Source organism: Mercenaria mercenaria, chromosome 1, assembly GCF_021730395.1.
Source record: "Mercenaria mercenaria strain notata chromosome 1, MADL_Memer_1, whole genome shotgun sequence".
Taxonomy (NCBI): Eukaryota; Metazoa; Mollusca; class Bivalvia; order Venerida; family Veneridae; genus Mercenaria; species Mercenaria mercenaria.
In genome coordinates, this window is record NC_069361.1 from 110766200 (window position 1) to 110788294 (window position 22095).

General features: G+C 36.6%; 1 protein-coding gene across 1 annotated transcript; it reads left to right on the forward strand.

Moving 5' to 3' along the window:
* The first annotated feature begins 1123 nt into the window (after positions 1–1123).
* Positions 1124–21115, forward strand: LOC128550287 (DNA polymerase epsilon subunit 2-like). The gene is made up of 14 exons (XM_053529060.1): positions 1124–1241; positions 1739–1814; positions 3880–3957; positions 4472–4565; positions 7476–7547; positions 7958–8041; positions 8357–8413; positions 9317–9438; positions 10152–10293; positions 18553–18673; positions 19575–19689; positions 20038–20221; positions 20677–20853; positions 21029–21115. The coding sequence occupies exons 1-14, from the start codon at positions 1124–1126 to the stop codon at positions 21113–21115; spliced, it is 1527 nt and encodes a 508-aa protein (XP_053385035.1).
* The last annotated feature ends 980 nt before the right edge of the window (positions 21116–22095 follow it).

Below are 22095 nucleotides of genomic sequence, written 5' to 3' on the forward strand. Positions count from 1 at the left end.
CTTTACCTCTGCCGTCGTTAAGCAAGTATGGGACATAGTGAATCGTTTGTACCACTTGAAAATCAAGACACAGATGACCGAACATTGTTGTGGCGTCTGCTTCATTAGTTTATAAATTTCAGTTGCTTTTCGCCAAAATTTCTACATAACTAAACAACTGCCTGATTATCTATGCGAGTCGATGACGACATAACATGCATTATAAACAGTGATACTCACTTTGTTCGAATGTTGTTTACTTTTGCCTCCTACGTCCGAATGATGCCATACTCTCGGTGTATGTCGCCCTGACGTGTTCCTGCACTTTGACGTATTTTCTGGCGAAAATGTGTTCTGTCAGTGCGAATATTAGCAGAAAAATTCAAATCATGACAGGCCAAAAAGCGACTGCGCCGGTAATGCGTAGCTATGGTAATTAAAATGTTCCACGCGCTTCAGCTTTCTGCAAAAATGTTACAAAAAATGTATGACGAAATAAGAGAAAGACTGTAAATTACAATAATATATTTCACATTGTTCTTTACACAATATGCGTCTTCTGACACTAAAAGTCTATGTTATTTTTGAACCGCCCTCGTACTTTGGTTCAAGTTTTGCGTTGAACTATTAAGCTGTACCTCAATTACAACTACATATATTGTATTGAAACTTCACACAGTGTTTCCTAGTCATCAGACCTAGTGAAGTAATCAAGTTAGAGAAGTTTTCCTTGAATTGAATTCAAATTATTGCCTATGTTTTACTTAGAAAATTTGGTTGAAGAATTGCATGCAAGTTGTTATCATTTCAATTTTAAATAAAATTTAAATTGATAATGAAATAAAGCAGTTGTGTAAGTTTTATCAAGTTTTGACCAAGTCAAGTTGTCGAGCACGCTGGTTTACGAACAGCTCTTGTTTTATAATAAGTTCAGTTACTTGAGTTACTTATTTCTCAGTATCATCTTCCCCTGTCATCTTTCTCCACCCCTTTCCACTCTTTCCCCCCCCCCCCCCCCTCTCCCCCCCCCCCCCCCCCCCCCCCCACACACACACTTCCGTTATTGCTGACAATTGTATATTTAATTGAACACTACCTATATCAATCATCAGTACGATTGTACTGTGTACTACAAGGGAATATAATGTTTTATAATTTCAGTGAAGCAAGTCGTTATCTGGTGGATGTATTTTCGCAGGTAGATGAAGAAGATTGTCAAGAATGGCTAGATAAAATCATAGAAATTGTGCAAAAACAGCTGTGTAAGTGAATTGTAAGAGAAATTCAATGCATCTTGCAATGTTTTTTCACTTCATAAACACACACCATTTAACTGTTGGTTTTTTTTAGGATTTTTTAAAAAAGCTTAGTTACAGTCAGCAAAGATTAATTCCTAAGTATTTGTATATTCCTTACTTTTAGAGTGTGGATATTGGATCATGTTCAGATGGAGAAATGTGTAGGTGGAAATAAAATGTAGTCAGCATGGAAATAAGTGTAGGTAGAAATAAAATGTACCGGTAGTCAGCATGGATTGATCTCTTGATGCACGCCACCAAATATGTGATGCATGCAATGTATTTTGGTGTTAGAAATTGCAGAAAGATCAAGAGTTACACAAGGGCAGGACAGTATTGTGGTGTCAGAGTGGGAAAAGAGGCATTGCACCATTCAGTGGTATAGGTGCATAGAAAAAAAAAAATTATTGATGCAATTTTCATTTCACCTTTAACGTAGAGGACTACTTTTTTATTTCCAGTAACATCGTCATTGATAGACAAACAGATCTGTGAGAGTGCGGTACAAGAGTGCAATGCTGAACAAGATGATGAGAGGTACGATTGTGAATAAACAACTATCATGTCATGTACAAAATCTATTTGTCCTTTTCATTTTATCTGACTATGAAACAGTTTTCCTTAAGAGTAGAACAAGAAGTTGCTTTTAACTTACCAACTACCAATTAAGAAAGTTCAGACTGTGAAGAAATCATATTCCGTACACACCAGCACATGTTCTCATCAAAGTTGATCTGAAACATAGCTATTGGCAGATTTTCGTATCCAGTTTTACAAGTTGCTTAAAAATCCAGGCCATACATGATTACATCAGATTTGTTACATGTTGCTATTGAAAGATTTAACATAGGGAAATATTCAAATATTCTTCCATTAATTCACATAGATGCAGCTTTTTAGTTCTGTAGTCTTAATTAGAGTAGGAGAATGCTGATATAGTATTACCTCTGTTTATGACACTTTGGAAGAGCAAATATTTCCATCCAAATGCAGATGGTGTCTTCCTATTCATTCAAAATTCTAAATATATATAAAATAGCTATTTTTAAACCAAAAGTGGAAATACCCATAGTTTACATACTTCAGGTAAACATTCAAATAGTGTTATAGTACAAAAGTGTATCAGAAGTTGAACAGCATGCCCATTCACGCACTGCAGTATGTGAATCACGTACAAAATATCAAATGCACGCGTAAAAATCACTTGTTGGGGGTACATGCACGCAGAGATTCGGAACTCCAGTTCAGCTGCAAAATCGCTGTTTATTTCATCGCGCACTTGCCAATTGTTTGGTATGGTCTAAAACGCAGATCCGGTCCACGAACGTTATAATTTCGTTTCCATCACCGAATTCTCGGCGTAATTGTCAGCTGTATTATGTATAGAGGGGTTTGGTAAATGTTTTAGTCGGACGTCACACGGGTCGGGTGCAAAAAAAGAATGGATACGAAACGCAAAAAGGCATTTTAGCTTTAATAAACTCAGCAAAAGGTTAACAGTATTTTATTTTTCGATATTTAACTGCAATTTTGATACACATTGCATATCTGTAATAGTTTGGGCATTTATTATTGATGGACGAATTTTACCAGTCTTCAGTTGACTGTATGTTATTTCGGACGAATCGTGTTCCGTTCACGAAATTGGGAATACATGAACCTTGCTGAAAACTTATTTATATTTAGTATAATATAGGGAGGGGTCTTTTGATTCAGAATTTCCTATCTTAACTTTGGAAAAACATTTTACATTTTCTAAAATTATCTCATCTGTTATACCCCACCCACGAGAGTTCTGTATGAAAAAAAAACAACAACAAAAAACGAACAAAAAACATGTAATATACAAATTTCAGTAGTTAAATAGAAAATTTTCAGAATGCCATGTAGTGTACCCCCAAATTTTGAAGTGTACCCCTATTTTGCAAAAGCAGGGGGTACATGTACCCTCAACTTTAAAAATGAGTGGGCATGCTGCAGAACTATCAGTAAATGTAAAGGGTACTATTAACCCTTGCTGGACACAATTGATTCTGCATTTGCGACCAGTGTAGATCATGATCAGCCTGCACATCCATGTAGTCTGATCATGATCTGCACTGTTCGCCATTCAGTCAGTATCTTTTTGTTCAGCATCCCTGTTAACTGTCAATGGTACTGTCCAAATTGAAAGATGGACAAGTTCATTATAGAAATTTAGCAGGGTAAAGGTTAATCTTTTGTATCATACTGGTAAAAGATCTTTAGAATTTTCAGTTAGATTTAGTTGTTTTTTGGTAATCGAGCACGATTTTCAAGCAGAAACTAATTTGCATATGATCTAGACATACATGTCTAATTAGAAATGCCTAGGTATTTTTACGTTATTTTGAAACTAATCAACCAATTTCCCTAAAATTTTCGACTGTATAATCATAATATGTAGATTCACTAGTTTACGGTATTTCCTATTTTTCAGTAAGAAATATCAGTGCAACTATGACATGTCACTTTAATCTTTCCTGCATTGTTGAACTGTTGGCTTAAGATAGGTTGCCTTGTACATTGTAGCTACATCGAGTAAATGTTTCAAAATTATTTGATATTTTATCTTTTTTTATAGTGACAAAATATTTTCTGTGATTGATGCATTTTCTGTGCCAAGATTTACATATCAGAAAGACAGGAAAAAGTTTATACCGTAAGTACTTACTAATTGTAAAGGTAGTTACCTTACCTTGAATCTGTGGTTCTTACATATGAGGCGTGTCTTGAGATTTTGCAAAATTATTTGAAATGAGGAACATTTATGATGAATTAAAACAAGGTTACTGTGAGTTTTGAGCAGTATTTATTTATGTGAAGTTTGTTGTCTGTAAAATTTCTATCAAACCTTTCTACATAATGCCTGGTTATCAGCTTAGCAATTTTTAGCTTGACTATTCAAAGGAGAGTGAGAGTTATTTACTCACCGTGGCGTCGGCATCATACCTTTGTTAAAAGTTTTGTATGCAAGATCATATCTCAGTTATCACTGCATGTTTTAGATTGAAATTTCGTGTAAGGCTACTTAGTCATTTGACTTACTGAAATGACATTGTTATAACTGTTGTTTGAATTTAATACCTATTCAGGCCATTCTTCAACTTAATAAATTCTGTTAAAGTTATGAAACTATATCACTACGCAGAATTCAGAATATGTCTATATTGCAGAAACTCTACCCTGGGGTTGCCAGCCCCGTGTCTACACGGTAATGCTAATGATAAAGCTAACTTGTTTAGGGAGAGGTACACAATACTTCAACAGGTAAGTAACTTCACACCTTTTACAGTTTCTATAACAAATCTTACAACTCCATTTACCATTTAAAATTGTCCAAAATGTTGTTGAAACACTTGATGAAAAGGTGACTTCGGCTCCTTAAAATAATATTGATGCTTTTACTATTAAAGTATGTAGGAGATTTCCAGGTTTTTTGTATGAAATTTTGAAATAACTTTTTCAATTTAAGTAAGTTTGACCAAAAAAGGGCATATATTACTATCTATGTTTATTTTATGGTTTTCTGTGAAGTACTGGAATATATCAATGGAAATACCTCTTGCATGGGGAAATAATAATTAATATGAATTGGAAATTCTTGGCAAAATAATTATACTTCCAAGACATACACATTTTTAAGTTACTGTAAAATCATTATTATTCGTGGGGGATTAATTTTCGTGGATTTCGTGGTTCAGCTTAACCACGAAATTAAGTACCAACGAAATATTATGCCCACAATAATGTAAATTGTACTCAGTGTCCCCAAAAAGACACCATAGCCGTCCGATCTGGTCCGTAGTTGTGTGCATGCAGCAGTACTGACCTGCAGCTTTCGTGTAGTTTATAGAGGCTCCATCAACGATAAACATAGGTATGCAACAGAACAAAACCGACTATTTCATTCAGATATTTACCCGTAGATTGTTAACGACAAGCTCATCAAAGTAAAAGTAGATACTAAAAATAGAAGTTTGACGCAGCGTCACGTGCCAACCGCACTATGCTGCGGCTGTTTTTTTCGGCCTCGCTCCGCTGTTTTTATTTACTGACATGTAGTAAATTACTACGTCTTTGAGACTATTTATTTTATAAACGGTTTTGACACTTTTTAATTGGCGCAAACTTTTCTTATTGAATATTTCACAGTTTTATTAAGTTTTGCAAATTAGGGGTCGTATAATTATAGATAAAGCGGTCGTTAATTGGCACATGATCACTCGCTAATCTCCCGTGGCGTAGATTGCAAATTCGGTAACCATGGTATTCCTGTGAAAATTATGAATTTTTTTTTTTTTTTTTTAAATCAAATTCACGCCCTCACTAAACAGCCATTTTGGCCAAAACCACGAAATTTCGTACCGACGAAATTAAATGATTTCACATATAAGATAAGATAAGATAATCTTTTATTATAGTGACATGTGTATGGCATCAATATAAACATATAAAATATTACAGATTATATATGTACCTACATTGACATAAAAATATATGCTCTTTCATTATTAAATGTAAAAGAAATCTGGAAACTTCATAAAACTATTTGAATATTTTTCAACATAAATATTGTAATATCTTGACATTGTGACATCATGATGCCATGCCTATGTCCTTGCATGGGTAAAATGGATATGATATGGTTAAAAACATTGAAAATCATAAAATGAGATATATTTATTTTTTTACATGTAAGATCGACTACCATAATCTACATTTTCAATCCTTGTTAAGCCACTTACGAAAATATTGCATCTAATGTTCACTCCTTGAAATATATTTTGATCTTGCACTTAAACATACTAATATATATTATAGTTGGTGTGACTTTTGGAAGTACGTAGTGTCTCAACTGTGTTTTAAAATGATTCAGGGGATTCTAATGAAACTTCACACAAAAGTTATTAATAATAAGCATATTGAGGTGTATTGCACTGAAGAGTCAGGTCTGTACTTTCAAGTTCAAGGTCACAGGCAAGGAATCTAAACTGTAACCAAAAGACTTATACCCCATTTTTATGCCCCCGAAGGGAGGCATACTAGTTTTCAACTGTCCGTCCGTTCGTTTGTTCGTCACAACGTTAACTTTTTGCATGAAGGCACTTTACTCGCGAACCACTGCACCCAGGACATTCAAACTTCACATGCTGATAGTACTTATTGAGTACACCACCCCTACTGACATTGGGGTCACCAGGTCAAAGGTCAAGGTCACAGGGGCCAACGTTAACTTTTTGCATGAAGGCACTTTACTTGCGAACCACTGCATCCAGGACCTTCAAACTTCACATGCTGATAGTACTTAATGAGTACACCACCCCTATTGACTTTGGGGTCACCAGGTCAAAGGTCAAGGTCACAGAGGCCAACGTTAACTTTTTGCATGAAGGCACTTTACTCGCGAACCACTGCACCCAGGACCTTCAAACTTCACGTGCTGATAGTACTTATTGAGTATACCACCCCTACTGACTTTGGGGTCACCAGGTCAAAGGTCAAGGTCACAGAAACCAACGTTAACTTTTTGCATGAAGGCACTTTACTCGCGAACCACTGCACCCAGGACCTTCAAACTTCACATGCTGATAGTACTTATTGAGTACACCACCCCTACTGTCTTTGGGGTCACCAGGTCAAAGGTCAAGGTCACAGGGGCCAACGTTAACTTTTTGCATAAAGGCACATATCTTGCAAACCACTGCATCCAGGACCTTCAAACTTCACATGCTGATAGTACTTATTGAGTACACTACCTCTACTGACTTTGGGGTCACCAGGTTAAAGGTCAAGGTCACAGGGGCTAACGTTAACTTTTTGCATGAAGGCACTTACAGGCGAACCACTGCACCAAGGTCCTTCAAACTTCACATGCTGATAGTACTTATTGAGTACACCACCCCTACTGACTTTGGGGTCACCAGGTCAAAGGTCATGGTCACAAGGGCCAACGTTAACTTTTTGCATGAAGGCACTTTACTCGCGAACTACTTCACCCAGGACCTTCAGACTTCACATTCTGATAGTACTTATTGAGTACACCACCCCTACTGACTTTGGGGTTACCAGGTCAAAGGTAAAGGTGCTGCGGGGGCATTTGTCACCATTAGAGACAGCTCTTGTTTAAGCATTCATCACTTACTGCCTACAAGTAGCTCAGGTTCATTTGTATTTCAGAGAACACTGAGACATGATCTGTTCACACCGCCAGCTTTAGGAAGTGCACCAGATGAAAGTAAAAAATTTCAGGTATTCAATATTGCAAAGAAGTAACTGTATTAAGCAACAAAATTGTAACTGCCTGTTTGATTTATGTTTCTCTGACTTACAGGTCAGGTTTAATAGGACCTTTCTCAAATTTTAAGCACTTCATTTTCCTAGATGGGAGTGAACAAAAAATAGAAATAGTTTCAAGCTTTTTTGCAGTTAGCATAAATTAATGATTGATCGGAAATGTATGCAAGGAACTGATTATTGCTTATTACACATTTTTTATTATATTATATGGTCGTAGAAGCAAAACTCCTATTTTAGAGAGATTTTCTGCATATGTGAAGGTTAAAGGTTGGGATTTTGAACTGGTCATAAATTTCTTAATTTTCTTCTGGAGCAAGAATATGTTGTATATTTTAGTATGAAATAGTTTTATATTGTTTTAGTTGAAGCCTATAGAATACCTGCTGGGAACCACAGCCAAGGTCGGAGAGGTCATAGTGTTAGGAATGCTTACACAGCTCAAGGAGGTAGTATTTTTTATTTACATAAAAATGCATGATCTTTGTGTGAATTTACAAATTATTCAAGAAGCACTAACAGAAGGGTATTTATACTGAATGAATCAATATGGAAAAGTAATCACATGCTTGTAACATTATTATCTGTTAGATTGATGCCTAAAATAAGATTGATGCTGTAAATGAAAATCTATATTAGTTTCTTTTTGTATTTTGTAATTATACATTTTAAACTTTAAACAGGTATCACTTAAAAGTTGAAGGCAAAAAATATAATGTAAATTTTAATTGTTTATCTTTAAAGTATGTAACTTTCTATTTTAGGGCAAGTGGTACTTAGAAGATCCCACAGGTGTTGTACAGATAGATCTTTCTAAAGCTGTATCCTTGGCAACTATAGGATTTGTTATAGATTGATGAATCTATAAAACATATTTTTTTTTATATTATATAACACTATATAATGAATCTTTATGGCCCCAACTGATTTTTTGTGGTCAGCAGGTAAAAGGTAAAGATTACAGTTACCTCGGGACTGAAAACTGTTTCCATTCAGTAAGGAAAAACACTGGCCTGTTTTTGACAGTTTTCATAGGATGATTGTTTGTTTGTTTGTTTGTTTTGGGTTTAACGCCGTTTTTCAAGAGTATTTCAGTTATGTAACGGCGGGCAGTTAACCTAACCAGTGTTCCTGGATTCTGTACCAGTACAAACCTGTTCTCCACAAGTAACTGCCAACTTCCCCACATGAATCAGAGGTGGAGGACTAATGATTTCAGACACAATGTCGTTTATCAAATAGTCACGGAGAACACAGGCCCCGCCCGAGGATCGAACTCGCGACCCCGCGATCCGTAGACCGACGCTCTACCTACTGAGCTAAGCGGGTGGGTCATAGGATGATTGCTTGTGGTCAGTAGATGACCCCTATTTCGGGGATCATTAGGTCAAGGTCACTTGTGACCTCGAGAGTCGGGACTGAAAACAGTTCCAACTCTGTAACTAAAAATGCTTTGGCCTACAGTCAACAAGCTTCTTAAGATGATTGTCTGTGGTTAGTTGATGATCTTTTATTGCCATGGCGATCAATAGGGTAAGGTCAAGGTCAAAGTGATCTCAAGACCGAAAATGGGATAGGTCATCGTGGGAAGCACTTATGTTGTACAAACAGCTTTTGTGTAATATTGTTCAAAGGATTATTTGTTTACATGTGTAAATCAACAATAATTTGTTACGATAAAGAAGAATTAAAAAATGAGAGATAACTCCTTAACCTACAATTAGAATTTTCACACAGGGCTGTTTACAGAGAACTGCTTTGTATTAGCTGAAGGTTGGTATGAGGATGAAATGTTTCATGTAAATGCATTTGGATTTCCTCCACCAGAACCAGCCAAAACAACCAGGTATAACTGCTAACATACCCTGTAAACATCTGAATACTGTGTTAACTGTGTTCAAGCTGGCTTATAAAATTGCAAAATGGGTGTCTTTAGTTTTCTGTCAGTTAAAAGAAAATGTTCTGTTTAGCTGGGTTTTAAGTCACATCAGCAATATTTATTTCATGACTTATGTACGTCTAAGCTATTAAGGTAGAGGGAGAAACCAGGTGCCAAGCTAGACATTATTTCTTGCATGTAGGCATGTGCGTAGAACCAGTGACATTTAGCAAGCCACTTGGATAGCTTCAAAAATAAGAACTCCAGTAGGCTTGAGCCTACAGAGATGAAGGGTAACACTGAGCAAGTGATTCTCAGTCGGTAACCTTGACCAGAAGCCTCTGATGTTAAAAGAAAAATTTGCGAGTTTACCATACAAACAAGATGTTTGTTATGATGATGATGATCATGGTGATGACGATTAAACAGTAGAATTGAAGAATATATATGGAAACTGATCTGTGATAACATTGTTCATTCTATTTTCAAAGTATTTGAACTTTACAGAATTTTTCCATGTAATTGCTTTGCAAAAGAGAAGATTACTTATTATACCTAAAGGTTACCTTTCTGTGTATAGGAGAAGTAAGGAGCTACAGGTTCTTAATCAGCCAGCGAAGCTTATAAGTTTCCATAGAATTTAAACTTAATACTTATTGAGCAGATTTTCTTTGTTTTAGATCATTTTTTGGCAACTTAAATTTTTTTGGAGGACCATCATCAACGAGTGTGAAAGCATCAAGCAAGCTACAGCAGATAGAACAAGAAAATTCTGATGCCATGTTTATAATTCTCTCTGATGTCTGGCTGGACCAGATTAAAGTAAGTTCTTAACACTATCCTGATGAGAAATAGGCTATCATCAAAATTTCATGGTTTTGGTTGAAACAACTGTTTAGGCTTTAGAGCTGATTGATGAAGAAGGGTCACATCCTGAACCATTTATTTTTTCATTCATCAACGCCTTAATCAACAAATCAATTTACATTCCAATTATTGATCTGAAGTTATAACTGACTGACCAGTATGAGTGGAAGAAGGAGCATTTAGCCAAACTGGTACAGTTATACAAGTTACAGCGTTGGACCTTTGCCCATGTCCAATTAAAATTCCCTCGGTCCAACTTATCCTCTGAGCTGGTCCGCCAGTCCAGTTCGAAAATATCAACCTAGGCGGTCAATTTTGAGGTAGATCGTAAACGAAAGTAGGATTTTCGTTGGCACTGGTAAAAAATTACCTCCACCGTGGAATGACCACCTAATACATGAATCGTATGGGTGTCCGTCCGTCCTTCCGAGAATGTTGTGTTACGCCTGGCTCCAAAAGTATTTGATGTAGAGTCACAAAACTTTACAGGAGTGTTGGTCAGCATGTGTAGTTGTGCACCTGGGGTTTCGCGTCCAGATTCATTCAGTCATGTAGGAGTTATGGCCCCTGACTTAGTAAAAAATTGGTCATTTTAATGTTGTGTCGCGCATAGCTCCAAAAGTATTTGACCTAGAGTCACCAAAGTTTACAGGAATGTTGGTCAGCATGTGCAGTTGTGCACCTGGGGTTTCACGTCTGGATTCATTCAGTCGTGTAGGAGTTATGGCCCCTGACGTAGTTAAAAATTGGTCATTTTAATGTTGTGTCGCGCGTAGCTCCAAAAGTATTTGACCTAGAGTCACCAAAGTTTACAGGAATGTTAGTCAGCATGTGCAGTTGTGCACCTGGGGTTTCGCATCCGGATTCATTCAGTATTGTAGGAATTATGGCCCCTGACCTAGGAAAAAATTGTCATTTTAAAGTTTTGTCACGCGTAGCTCCGAAAATATTTTACCTACAGTCATTACAAAGAGAAATGAGTTGTATCTAAAAATCTCAAGAAAGCATATATGTTTATATGTACATTATATATGGTTATTTTTTGCATTTTTAATCCCCCGCCACGAGTGGTGGGTTTATCTCCTGATCCCCTTGAAGGATTCATATGAAACCTGGGTCAAGTGATCACCTCATCAAGAGGATGTGCAGAACTGATGAGTCAGCCATGCAGGCTTAAGGTCAAGGTCACACCTTAGGGTCTAAGGTTTGAGCCTTCAGTTTTGTGTCCACTCTGTATCTCCTAAAACCCTTCAAGGATTTTCATCAAACTTGGGTCTCATGATCACCTCATCAAGAACTCATGAGTCAGCCAGGTCATCTCAGGTCAAGGTCACAACTCAAGGTCAAAGGTTTGAGCTCTGTATCTTCTAAACCCCTTGAAGGATTTTCATGAAACTTTGGTCAAATAATCACCTCATCAAGACGATGTGCATATTTCATGAGTCAGCTATGTCAGTTCAAGGTCAAGGTAAGATGGTTTACCCTTTCACCATCCATAACAGTGGCAGGGGATTTAGCTGTCTTTCAGACTGCCTTGTTATCCCCCGATGAAAGTTGGAGGGATATAGTTTTGGCGTTGTCCATCCATCTTCCCGTCCGTCTGGAGCCATATCTAGGAAATGGGTGGGAATATTTATTTAAAACTTCATATACATGTTCACCACTATGAGTTCTTGCGGCCCGTCAAGTTTCAGTCAGATTGCCCAAGTAACACCAGAGTTATGGCCCTTAGAAGTTTCTAGTGTTAACTATATAGGGTACTATAAATGTGGCAATTTCTGCATCATAACTTTTGATATATTTGACCTAGAACTATGAAACTTAAACAGAATTTAGATCACCATAATGTGGTTGTGTACACACAATTTCATTTGGATTTATATGTAAATTAAGAGTTATTGCCCTTTAATTGTATAAAAATCCACATATATTTGTACATAACAAACTCACCATTTGGTAGAATTTCATTAAATTTCTTTCATTCTTTTCCATGAACATTTATTGTAAACATGTGAAATTGTGTACCCACACCTGGTCACCCCCTTACCTTGATCACACACCTCCCCCCTATCCCCAGCCCCCCCCCCCCCCCCCCCCAAAAAAAAAAAAATCATTCCTTATTTTAGATTTTTTCAAACAAGAAGTTTCTAGTGTTAACTATATAGGGTATTATAGATCTATAGATATGGCAATTTCTGCATCATAACTTTTGATATATTTGACCTAGAACTATGAAACTTTAACAGAATTTAGAGCACTATAATGTGGTTGTGCATAGACAATTTTGTACGGATTTCTTTTGTAACTTAAGAGTTATTGCCCTTTAATTGTCTAAAAATCCACATATCTGTACATAACAAACTTACCATTTGGCAGAATTTCATTAAATTTCTTTCATTCTCTGTGAACATTAATTATAAACATGTGAAGTTGCGCACCCACACCTGGTCACCCACTTGCCTTGGTCCCCCCCCCCCCCCCCCCCCCCAAAAAAAAGATTTTTAGCTTTTGTGATCGCGCGGTGTCCGTCGTCTGTCCATGCGTGCGTGCATCCGTAAACTTTTGCTTGTGACCACTCTAGAGGTCACATTTTTCATGGGATCTTTATGAAAGTTGGTCAGAATGTTCATCTTGATGATATCTAGGTCAAGTGCGAAACTGGGTCACGTGCCTTCAAAAACTAGGTCAGTAGGTCTAAAAATAGAAAAACCTTGTGACCTCTCTAGAGGCCATATATTTCACAAGATCTTCATGAAAATTGGTCAGAATGTTCACCTTGATGATACCTAGGTCAAGTTCAAAACTGGGTCAGTGCCATCAAAAACTAGGTCAGTAGGTCTAAAAATAGAAAAACCTTGTGACCTCTCTAGAGGCCATAAATTTCACAAGATCTTCATGAAAATTGGTCAGAACGTTCATCTTGATGATATCTAGGTCAAGTTCGAAACTGGGTCACGTGCCATCAAAAACTAGGTCAGTAGGTCAAATAATAGAAAAACCTTGTGACCTCTTTAAAGCCACATTTATCATGGGATCTGTATGAAAGTTGGTCTGAATGTTCATCTTGATGATATCTAGGTCAAGTTCGAAACTGGGTCACGTGCGGTCAAAAACTAGGTCAGTAGGTCTAAAAATAGAAAAACCTTGCGACCTCTCTAGAGGCCATATATTTCATGAGATCTCCATGAAAATTGGTCAGAATGTTTACCTTGATGATATCTAGGTCAAGTTCGAAAGTGGGTCACGTGCCATCAAAAACTAGGTCAGTAGGTCAAATAATAGAAAAACCTTGTGACCTCTCTAGAGGCCATATTTTTCATGGGATCTGTATGAAAGTTGGTCTGAATGTTCATCTTGATGATATCTAGGTCAATTTCGAAAGTGGGTCACGTGCCATCAAAAACTAGGTCAGTAGGTCAAATAATAGAAAAACCTTGTGACCTCTCTAAAGGCCATATTTTTCATGGGATCTGTATGAAAGTTGGTCTGAATGTTCATCTTGATGATATCTAGGTCAAGTTCGAAACAGGGTCATGTGCGGTCAAAAACTAGGTCAGTAGGCAGCCCTTTTTTTGTAAATTTGGGGAAGGGTACCAGGTCCCTTTTGGAGGGGAAATTTACGTTGCGAAATCATTGTTTGGAGGAATATATTTGCTGAAAAGTTGTTAAAATCAGGACTGAAAATCAAAACTAATTTCATTTTTTTAGCTCATCTGATTTTTTGAAAAAAAATGATGAGTTATTGTCATCACTTGAGCGGTTGTCGGCGTCGGCGTCTGCGTCGGCGTTGCCTGGTTAAGTTTTATGTTTAGGTCAGCTTTTCTCCTAAACTATCAAAGCTATTGCTTTGAAACTTGGCATACTTGTTCACCATCATAAGCTGACCCTGTATAGCAAGAAACATAACTCCATCTTGCTTTTTGCAAGATTTATGGCCCCTTTTGTACTTAGAAAATATCAGATTTCTTGGTTAAGTTTTATGTTTAGGTCAACTTTTGTCCTAAACTATCAAAGCTATTGCTTTGAAACTTGGAATACTTGTTCACCATCATAAGCAGACCCTGTACATCAAGAAACATAACTCCATCTTGCTTTTTGCAAGATTTATTGCCCCTTTTGGACTTAGAAAATCAGTTTTCTTGGTTAAGTTTTATGTTTAGGTCAGCTTTTATCCTAAACTATCAAAGCTATTGCTTTAAAACTTGCAACACTTGTTCACCATCATAAGTTGACCCTGTACAGCAAGAAACATAACTCCGTCCTGCTTTTTGCAAGATTTATGGCCCCTTTTGGACTTAGAAAATATCAGATTTCTTGGTTAAGTTTTATGTTTAGGTCAACTTTTTCTCTTAAACTATCAAAGCTATTGCTTTGAAACTATGCAACACTTGTTCACCATCATAAGCTGACCCTGTACAGCAAGCAACATAACTCCATCCTGCTTTTTGCAATAATTATTGCCCCTTTTGGACTTAGAAAATCATTTTCTTGGTTGAGTATTATGTTTAAGTCAACTTTTCTCATAAACTATCAAAGCTATTGCTTTAAAACTTGCAACAGTTTTTCACCATCATAAGTGGACACTGTACATCAAGAAACATAACTCTATCCTGCTTTTTGCAAGAATGATGGCCCTTTTTAGACTTAGAAAATCATGGGTAGGACAATATTTCTATTACACAAAAAAAATCAGATGAGCGTCAGCACCCGCAAGGCGGTGCTCTTGTTTTGCATGGGGAATTTTTGGCCAAGGTGGGGAAAAAAGTATACTTTTTAGATTGGGGAATGGGGCCGAATTTCGGCCCTAAAATCAGCATAAAAAAGGCCTGGTAGGTCTAAAAATAGAAAAACCTTGTGACCTCTCTAGAGGCCATACTGGTGAATGGATCTCCATAAAAAATGGTCAGAATATTCACCTTGATGATATCTAGGTCATATTTGAAACTGGGTCACGTGCCTTAAAAAACTAGGTCAGTAGGTCAAATAATAAAAAAAACTTGTGACCTCTCTAGAGGCCATACTTTTCATGGGATCTGTATGAAAGTTGGTCTGAATGTTCATCTTGATGATATCTAGGTCAAGTTCGAAACAGGGTCATGTGCGGTCAAAAACTAGGTCAGTAGGTCTAAAAATAGAAAAACCTTGTGACCTCTCTAGAGGCCATACTTGTGAATGGATCTCCATAAAAGTTGGTCAGAATGTGCACCTTGATGATATCTAGGTCAAATTTGAAACTGGGTCACGTGCCTTAAAAAACTAGGCCAGTAGGTATAAAAATAGAAAAACCTTGTGACCTCTCTAGAGGCCATATTTTTCATGAGATCTTCATGAAAATTAGTGAGAATGTTCACCTTGATGATATCTAGGTAGAATTCAAAACAGGGTCACCTACCTTCGAAAACTAGGTCAATAGGTCAAATAATAGAAAAACCTTGTGACCTCTCTAGAGACCATATTTTTCAATGGATCTTCTTGAAAATTGGTCAGAATTTTTATCTTGATAATATCTGGGTCAAGTTCAAAACTGGGTCACATGAGCTCAAAAACTAGGTCACTATGTCAAATAATAGAAAAAACGACGTCGTACTCAAAACTGGGTCATGTGGGAAGAGGTGAGCGATTCAGGACCATCATGGTCCTCTTGTTTATTATTGGTTGTAGGGAAAAACTGAGACCACTTTTCTGTGGTACAACATGGATGGTACCTCCAATTTTTAGGTGTATTTTGACATACCTGTATTGTGTAAGAAGTTTTGTTTTCTTTTCGGTTAAAGCAATGGTACTCAGGTGAGCGATATAGGGCCATTATGGCCCTCTTGTTTTCAAACCTTCCAAGTTGTACCATTCCCCCCCCCCCCCCCCCCCCCAACTTCACCCTTTTACCTTCGTTTTTTTTTTTTTTCATTTTTAATTTTCAATCAATATTTATAATCAACATGTGAAATTTTGTTTCCTCTCCCGTTCCCCTGCACCCCCACCCCCTAAAAAGATAAATATATACATATTATATATATATACATGTATTTCCATTCCTTTTTTTTTTCTTTTTTTAAATGTTCAAACCTTCAACATGTTAAGTTGTGACTGCACAAACCTTCCCCAAAGCCATGTTCAAGATATCTTACCTGTGTTCTCTTAAGGACATCTGTTCTTTTAAGTTCAAATGGCCATGTTAACAGCAACACCTGGTGCCAAACCACTCAAAGACAATATTTCGTTCCAGTTAAACTTCAAGCTCACATTTCAATTAACTGCATTTAATTTTAAAAGCTAAGCTTATTACAGTAAGCATATCCCATTCAAAATAAATTCTTTAATCAGGATCAAAGTATCATACATTTATTATGTACTCTTTAATTAAACATTTGTTTTCTGTTAAATTGATTTTGACTAATGAAATTATTTGCTTCTTATTAACATCCTTAACTTTTTGCCGGATACATCTTTTTGCCATTCCTCGCCACAAACCCTTTCGGTGGGGGATACCAATTCATCGAATTTGCTTGTTTTTTAAATAGCAACATATTGTTTTCCCAAAGTTGATCTGTGTCCTTTGTCATGTAGTGGGGGCATCTGTGTCCCATGGACACATTTCTAGTTAATGCAAGTTATATTTAAGCCTTAATAAAGGAAGTAAAAAAAGAAGATATTTTTGGATATACAGTCTAACCTGTCTTAAGCAGCCAGCCAGGGGAAGCAGACAATTTGGCCACTGAAGCCAGGTGACCGCTGATCGGAGGTGCAGCCAGTATATGTATTTTTCAGACTTCCGACCAGTTTAGCCTTTAGGTCCATTTCTTTTTCAGTTTCTATTATTATTTTACCAAGATACCTTGAGGTGCATTTGCCTTCGGAATACGAATTGTCTTCTAAGCAATCTAAAACTCCAGCGTGATTTTTTAACAACAAAAATTGTTACAGACAATTTTCCAACGTTAAAACAAGTTTGTTTACAATTTTCGCCATTTTGGTAAGGGAAGCTACTCTCCGCGCTTACTGTCTACGCTAAAATCTAAGATCGCCGTTATGTTCCGTAAAAGATTGAGTGGTTTATATTACTTTTAAACACTATAAATTTAATAGTGTTTTGATGAAAGAAATATAAAGAATCACAAATAGTATGCTACTAATTAGATATCGAGTATTATCTTTAACCGAGATCAAACTGTGAACAACAAAATTGACACGAGGTGACACGCTAATTGCCGATAATTACTGGCCATTAGATCGGAACAAAAAGGGGATCACACCTTTATCAGTTTTAATTGATAAGCTCATGTCATTTTGGCGTCTGTGTGGTGAAGTCACGCGAGACTAAGCAATCATGTGTTTCTCAAAAATCGGGTCTCGTCGGCGATCATCGCCTAAAAACATTAATTTGTTTTGGAAAAAACATGGCCGCTGAAAGGGGTCAGATACGGCGGTCGGGAGGCAAATTTGGTGGCCGCTGACCGCGGACGGGAGGTGGCCACTGAATAAAGTGATGAAATAGAGGAAAATCCGTCGGGGGCATCATAAAATGACCGCTAAACGGAGGTTACCGCTGATCGGAGGTGACCGTTAGTACAGGTTAGACTGTATTTTATTCCACAGTTCATTGAAAAGTTGAAAAATATTACTCTGGTGTTACTATATTTTCTTCCACAGGTTATGGAGAAGTTGAAGGTATTATTTTTAGGTCACTACCTTTTCTTCCACAGGTTATGGAGAAGTTGATGGTATTATTCTTATATCACTATATTTTCTTCCACAGGTTATGGAGAAGTTTATTCTTATGTCACTGTATTTTCTACCACAGGTTATGGAGAAGTTTGGGGTATTATTCTCAGCTCACTGTATTTTTTACCACAGGCAGGTGTCATTCCTAAGTCACTATATTTTCTTCCACAGGTCATAGAGTAGTTGAGGGTATTATTCTGAGGTCATTATATTATCTTCCACAGGTCATAGAGTAGTTGAGGGTATTATTCTGAGGTCATTATATTATCTTCCACAGGTCATGGAGAAGTTGAAGGCATTATTCTCTAGTTACCATGTTTTCTTCTCAAATGATAGAGAAATTGAAACTTTTATTCTCGGGTTACTATGTTATGGTATCTTCCACAGGTCATATAGAATAAGATCTGTAAAAGAACATTTGGAATATCTTCCTATATATAACTTACTATAGAACTTGAAAGTTTTATTGTCAGATCACTATGTTTTCTTTCACAGGTCATAGAGAAGTTGAGGGTATTATTCTCGGGTTACTCAGGGTTTCCACCAACATGTTTTATTTTCTGTGGAAATTTTCTTTCCTCACCATTGGGAACTAGTCATGCAAAGGTTTTAAAAGGTAAGTTAACACTTAGCATTGCTGTATTGTTTATAGGTGTGTTGAACATTTAAAATTTGTATGATAACTGTACCTGATTATATAGACAATCTAGACAATTAAAAATCTCTTAAGGTATGCTTCCTGTTTTGATTTGTTCCCAGTCATAATTACAATATTTCTTAGCAGTAATGGTAGCCATTTTAATGATTAAAAAAAAAATTACTGGTCTTTTATGATGTTTTTTAGAAGAGTTTTATGGTTTGTTGACTTGTAATCTTTGAATTCAATTATTATAAGCATGTTCAAGTTTTATTATGGCTTAGAAAAATGGCTGTCAAGAACAGTTACCGGTATGTGTGTTACAAACTAAGTATCTTTATATCTCCTTGTTACACAATGTCACAGTTTATTGGTACATCTGATAGCAACATTTTTTTCCACTCAGTAACTTAATCTCCTTTGACCTTTGATGCTCAGATTTGATAGGCACATCGATCATGGGCAGTGACCCACCTTGATTTTAAGGTCATTGACTCACTGGTAGTACAAAAGTTGTTTCTGCTCAATATCTTGAGTTCACCTTGCTCTAAGAACTTCAGACAGCATGCACTGAGCTCATGGGCAGTGAATGACCCCCAATTGATTCTTAAGGTCCAGGCCACAGTGACCATAAGTGCAGAAAGCACTTTCTACACATTCCTATATTGACTGAGGTTTCTAAGCCAAAGGATATGGTCACTGTCAAGCTGGTCAGAGAGACCATCATTCACTCCGTATCAGCTGAATCCCTCAAAGGTTTTATTCAACAACACAATCAGCTCCTGAACTCTAAGGGAGTATACTGCTCCATGTTGCAGTGCTCTTGTATTTATGCGTACAAACAAAAATTTAAGGTTTTGAAATGTTGTTTATTTTACAGAGTGTTTTGAGCAATTAGCAGATTTGATGTGTGAGTTTCCAGACCTTATCAAAAGCAGTAAATTTTTGTTCATACCTGGACCTCAGGACCCGGGACCATCCACAATATTACCTAGGTAACAATTCCTGTTTGAACCTGGACCTACTGGTACAAAACATCTTGTTTGCATCTTAATGTGTAGACAGTAGATTTACTACAGTATACTGAAGCTTTTAACTTGATTTTAAAACCCTTGACCTGTTGCTAAATATAAGCTACAGCAAAACAAAGAAAATTTGATTTTAAAACCCTTGACCTGTTGCTAAATATAAGCTACAGCAAAACAAAGAAAATAAAGCATCAAAGCAAATAAAAGAAGAAAATAAGTACCCTTAGATAGAAAAGTAATTGATGAAAACATTTCAAGTTTGACGAGGATTCTTTAGTAAATTTTCTTTATATAAAAGCATTCTTTGATTTTCAGGCCAGCAATACCAAATTCTGTAACAGAGGAGATCAGAAAGAAAGTACCGTCTGCAATATTTGCCAGTAATCCATGCAGGATACAGTACTGTACACAAGAAATTGTTGTATTCCGCGAAGATATTGTCACAAAGATGTGTCGCAACTGTGTCAAGTTTCCAGAGGATGGTGATGTTCCAACACATGTAAGAAAGTTTTAACATTTTATTTAAATTAATAATTAGTATGATTAATTAAACAGTAAAGTTTGCTTAGTCATTCCAGATCAAAGAAACAGTACTATAATATAGTGAGGTGGCATTGTTTTTAACCTACTTAGCCATAACATGTTAGGTAGCACTCTCGCTTAGCACAGTTCGGAGAGTTGGGGTCGGGAGCTTGATTCCTAGACAAGGCCTATGTTCTCAGAAGATATTGTGTCCTGTACCTCTGACTCTTAAGGAGAAGTTGGCAGTTACTTGCAGAAAACAGGTACTGGTTACGGTAACTGCTTGCCTTTACATAACTAAATAAGATGTTAGTTTGCTGGTTAATAACAATTTTTACAAGTATTAAAACTTGGCCCGCCACTGAAAATATAAGTGTTATTAGACCACCTTGGAGCCATACATTTCAATTAATACATATTTATTTGCTTCAGTTTACAAAGACTTTGGTATGTCAAGGACACCTGACTCCCCTCCCACTTCATGTTTCACCTGTTTACTGGGCATACGATTGTGGATTGCGCTTGTACCCACTACCAGACCTTGTGATATGTGCAGACAAACATGACCCTTTTCACAGCACATCAGTAGACTGTACAGTTTTAAATCCGGTTAGTGATTATTTTTGCTTCTGAGTTTAAGTGCAGGCCTGCTTAGCTTAATACGGAGAGAGATCTATGGATGGTGGGGTTGAAAGTTCAAGGCAAAACATTTCTTGTCCATGATGATTTGATATAAGGCATTGTCCCTTGGATTATTCATACTCCACTTCTGATTCTTATGTAGAAATTGGAAGTTACTTTGGGAGTACATGTTCGTACTGGTGAAGGCTCTTGGAGTACAGGCTGGGCTAACTGCAAGTCATGTAACTGAAATTCTGGAATTAAAAAAAAAGTGCTAAACCCAGAACTAAAGGACAAATGAAGAGAAAAGTGTGTGATATACTGAAATGATTTGTTGCTACTATAAATATCACGAGGGGGTACAGTAATCAGCAGCATACTGTACTTAAAATTTGTTAAGAGTAGATTTTCAAGAGATGCCTAACTGATTTGTCAAGTCCATACACGTGTAGGAATTTATTATATGTAATTTAGAAGAGTATTTGATAAGCTGAAATGCTGGTATGATACATTTACCAGTTAATATTGTTTAGGACTTTGTTTACATTATTTCTGAAGGTCAGACATGTAGATAAAGGTTGGATTTAGAGGAAAACTATTTGTTGTTCCTTTCCAGAAGTGAATGTCTTTTAATGAGACTTGTGAGGAGCCATGTCCTGAACATTTTTGAATGTACCATCTAAAGAGTTATGTTTGATACAGTTTTACTTATTGTATACATTGTAAAGAAATGCAGTTAGCCCTTCAATTCTCTGAAGACATTGACAGAATTCTTATTGTATTATTGAAGCTGGCTTACAATCATTGCTTGACAATATAGTTAATATCTTTTGGTCCATTTATCATGTGTGGTCAGTGCCAGATCTCAGCCTATCTTGTAGCTTGTTAACACTCATTACTAGATGATTTAGTTGAAATCTCTTGGTCAGTGCCAGATCTCAGCCAATTTGGTAAGTTGTTAAGTCCCTTTGCAAGATGATATCTCTTGATCAGTTAAATTTGTGTGGTCAGTGCCATATCTCAGGATATCTTGTAGCTTGTTAACAGCTATTGCAAGATGATACAATTGGTATCTCTTGATCAGTTAAATTTATTTTGTCAGTGCGATATCTCAGGATATCTTGTAGCTTGTTAACAGCTATTGCAAGATGATACAATTGGTATCTCTTGTTCAGTTAAATTTATTTTGTCAGTGCGATATCTCAGGATATCTTGTAGCTTGTTAACAGC

What these genes read in the sequence shown, in the direction of transcription:
- LOC128550287 (XM_053529060.1), top strand. Translation starts at nt 1,124, where the DNA reads ATGTTTTATAATTTCAGTGAAGCAAGTCGTTATCTGGTGGATGTATTT. An exon ending in TGCTTACACAGCTCAAGGAG is followed by an intron (nt 8,042 to 8,356) that starts GTAGTATTTTTT and finishes TTTCTATTTTAG; the next exon opens with GGCAAGTGGTACTTAGAAGA. An exon ending in TCTGGCTGGACCAGATTAAA is followed by an intron (nt 10,294 to 18,552) that starts GTAAGTTCTTAA and finishes TTTCTTTCACAG; the next exon opens with GTCATAGAGAAGTTGAGGGT.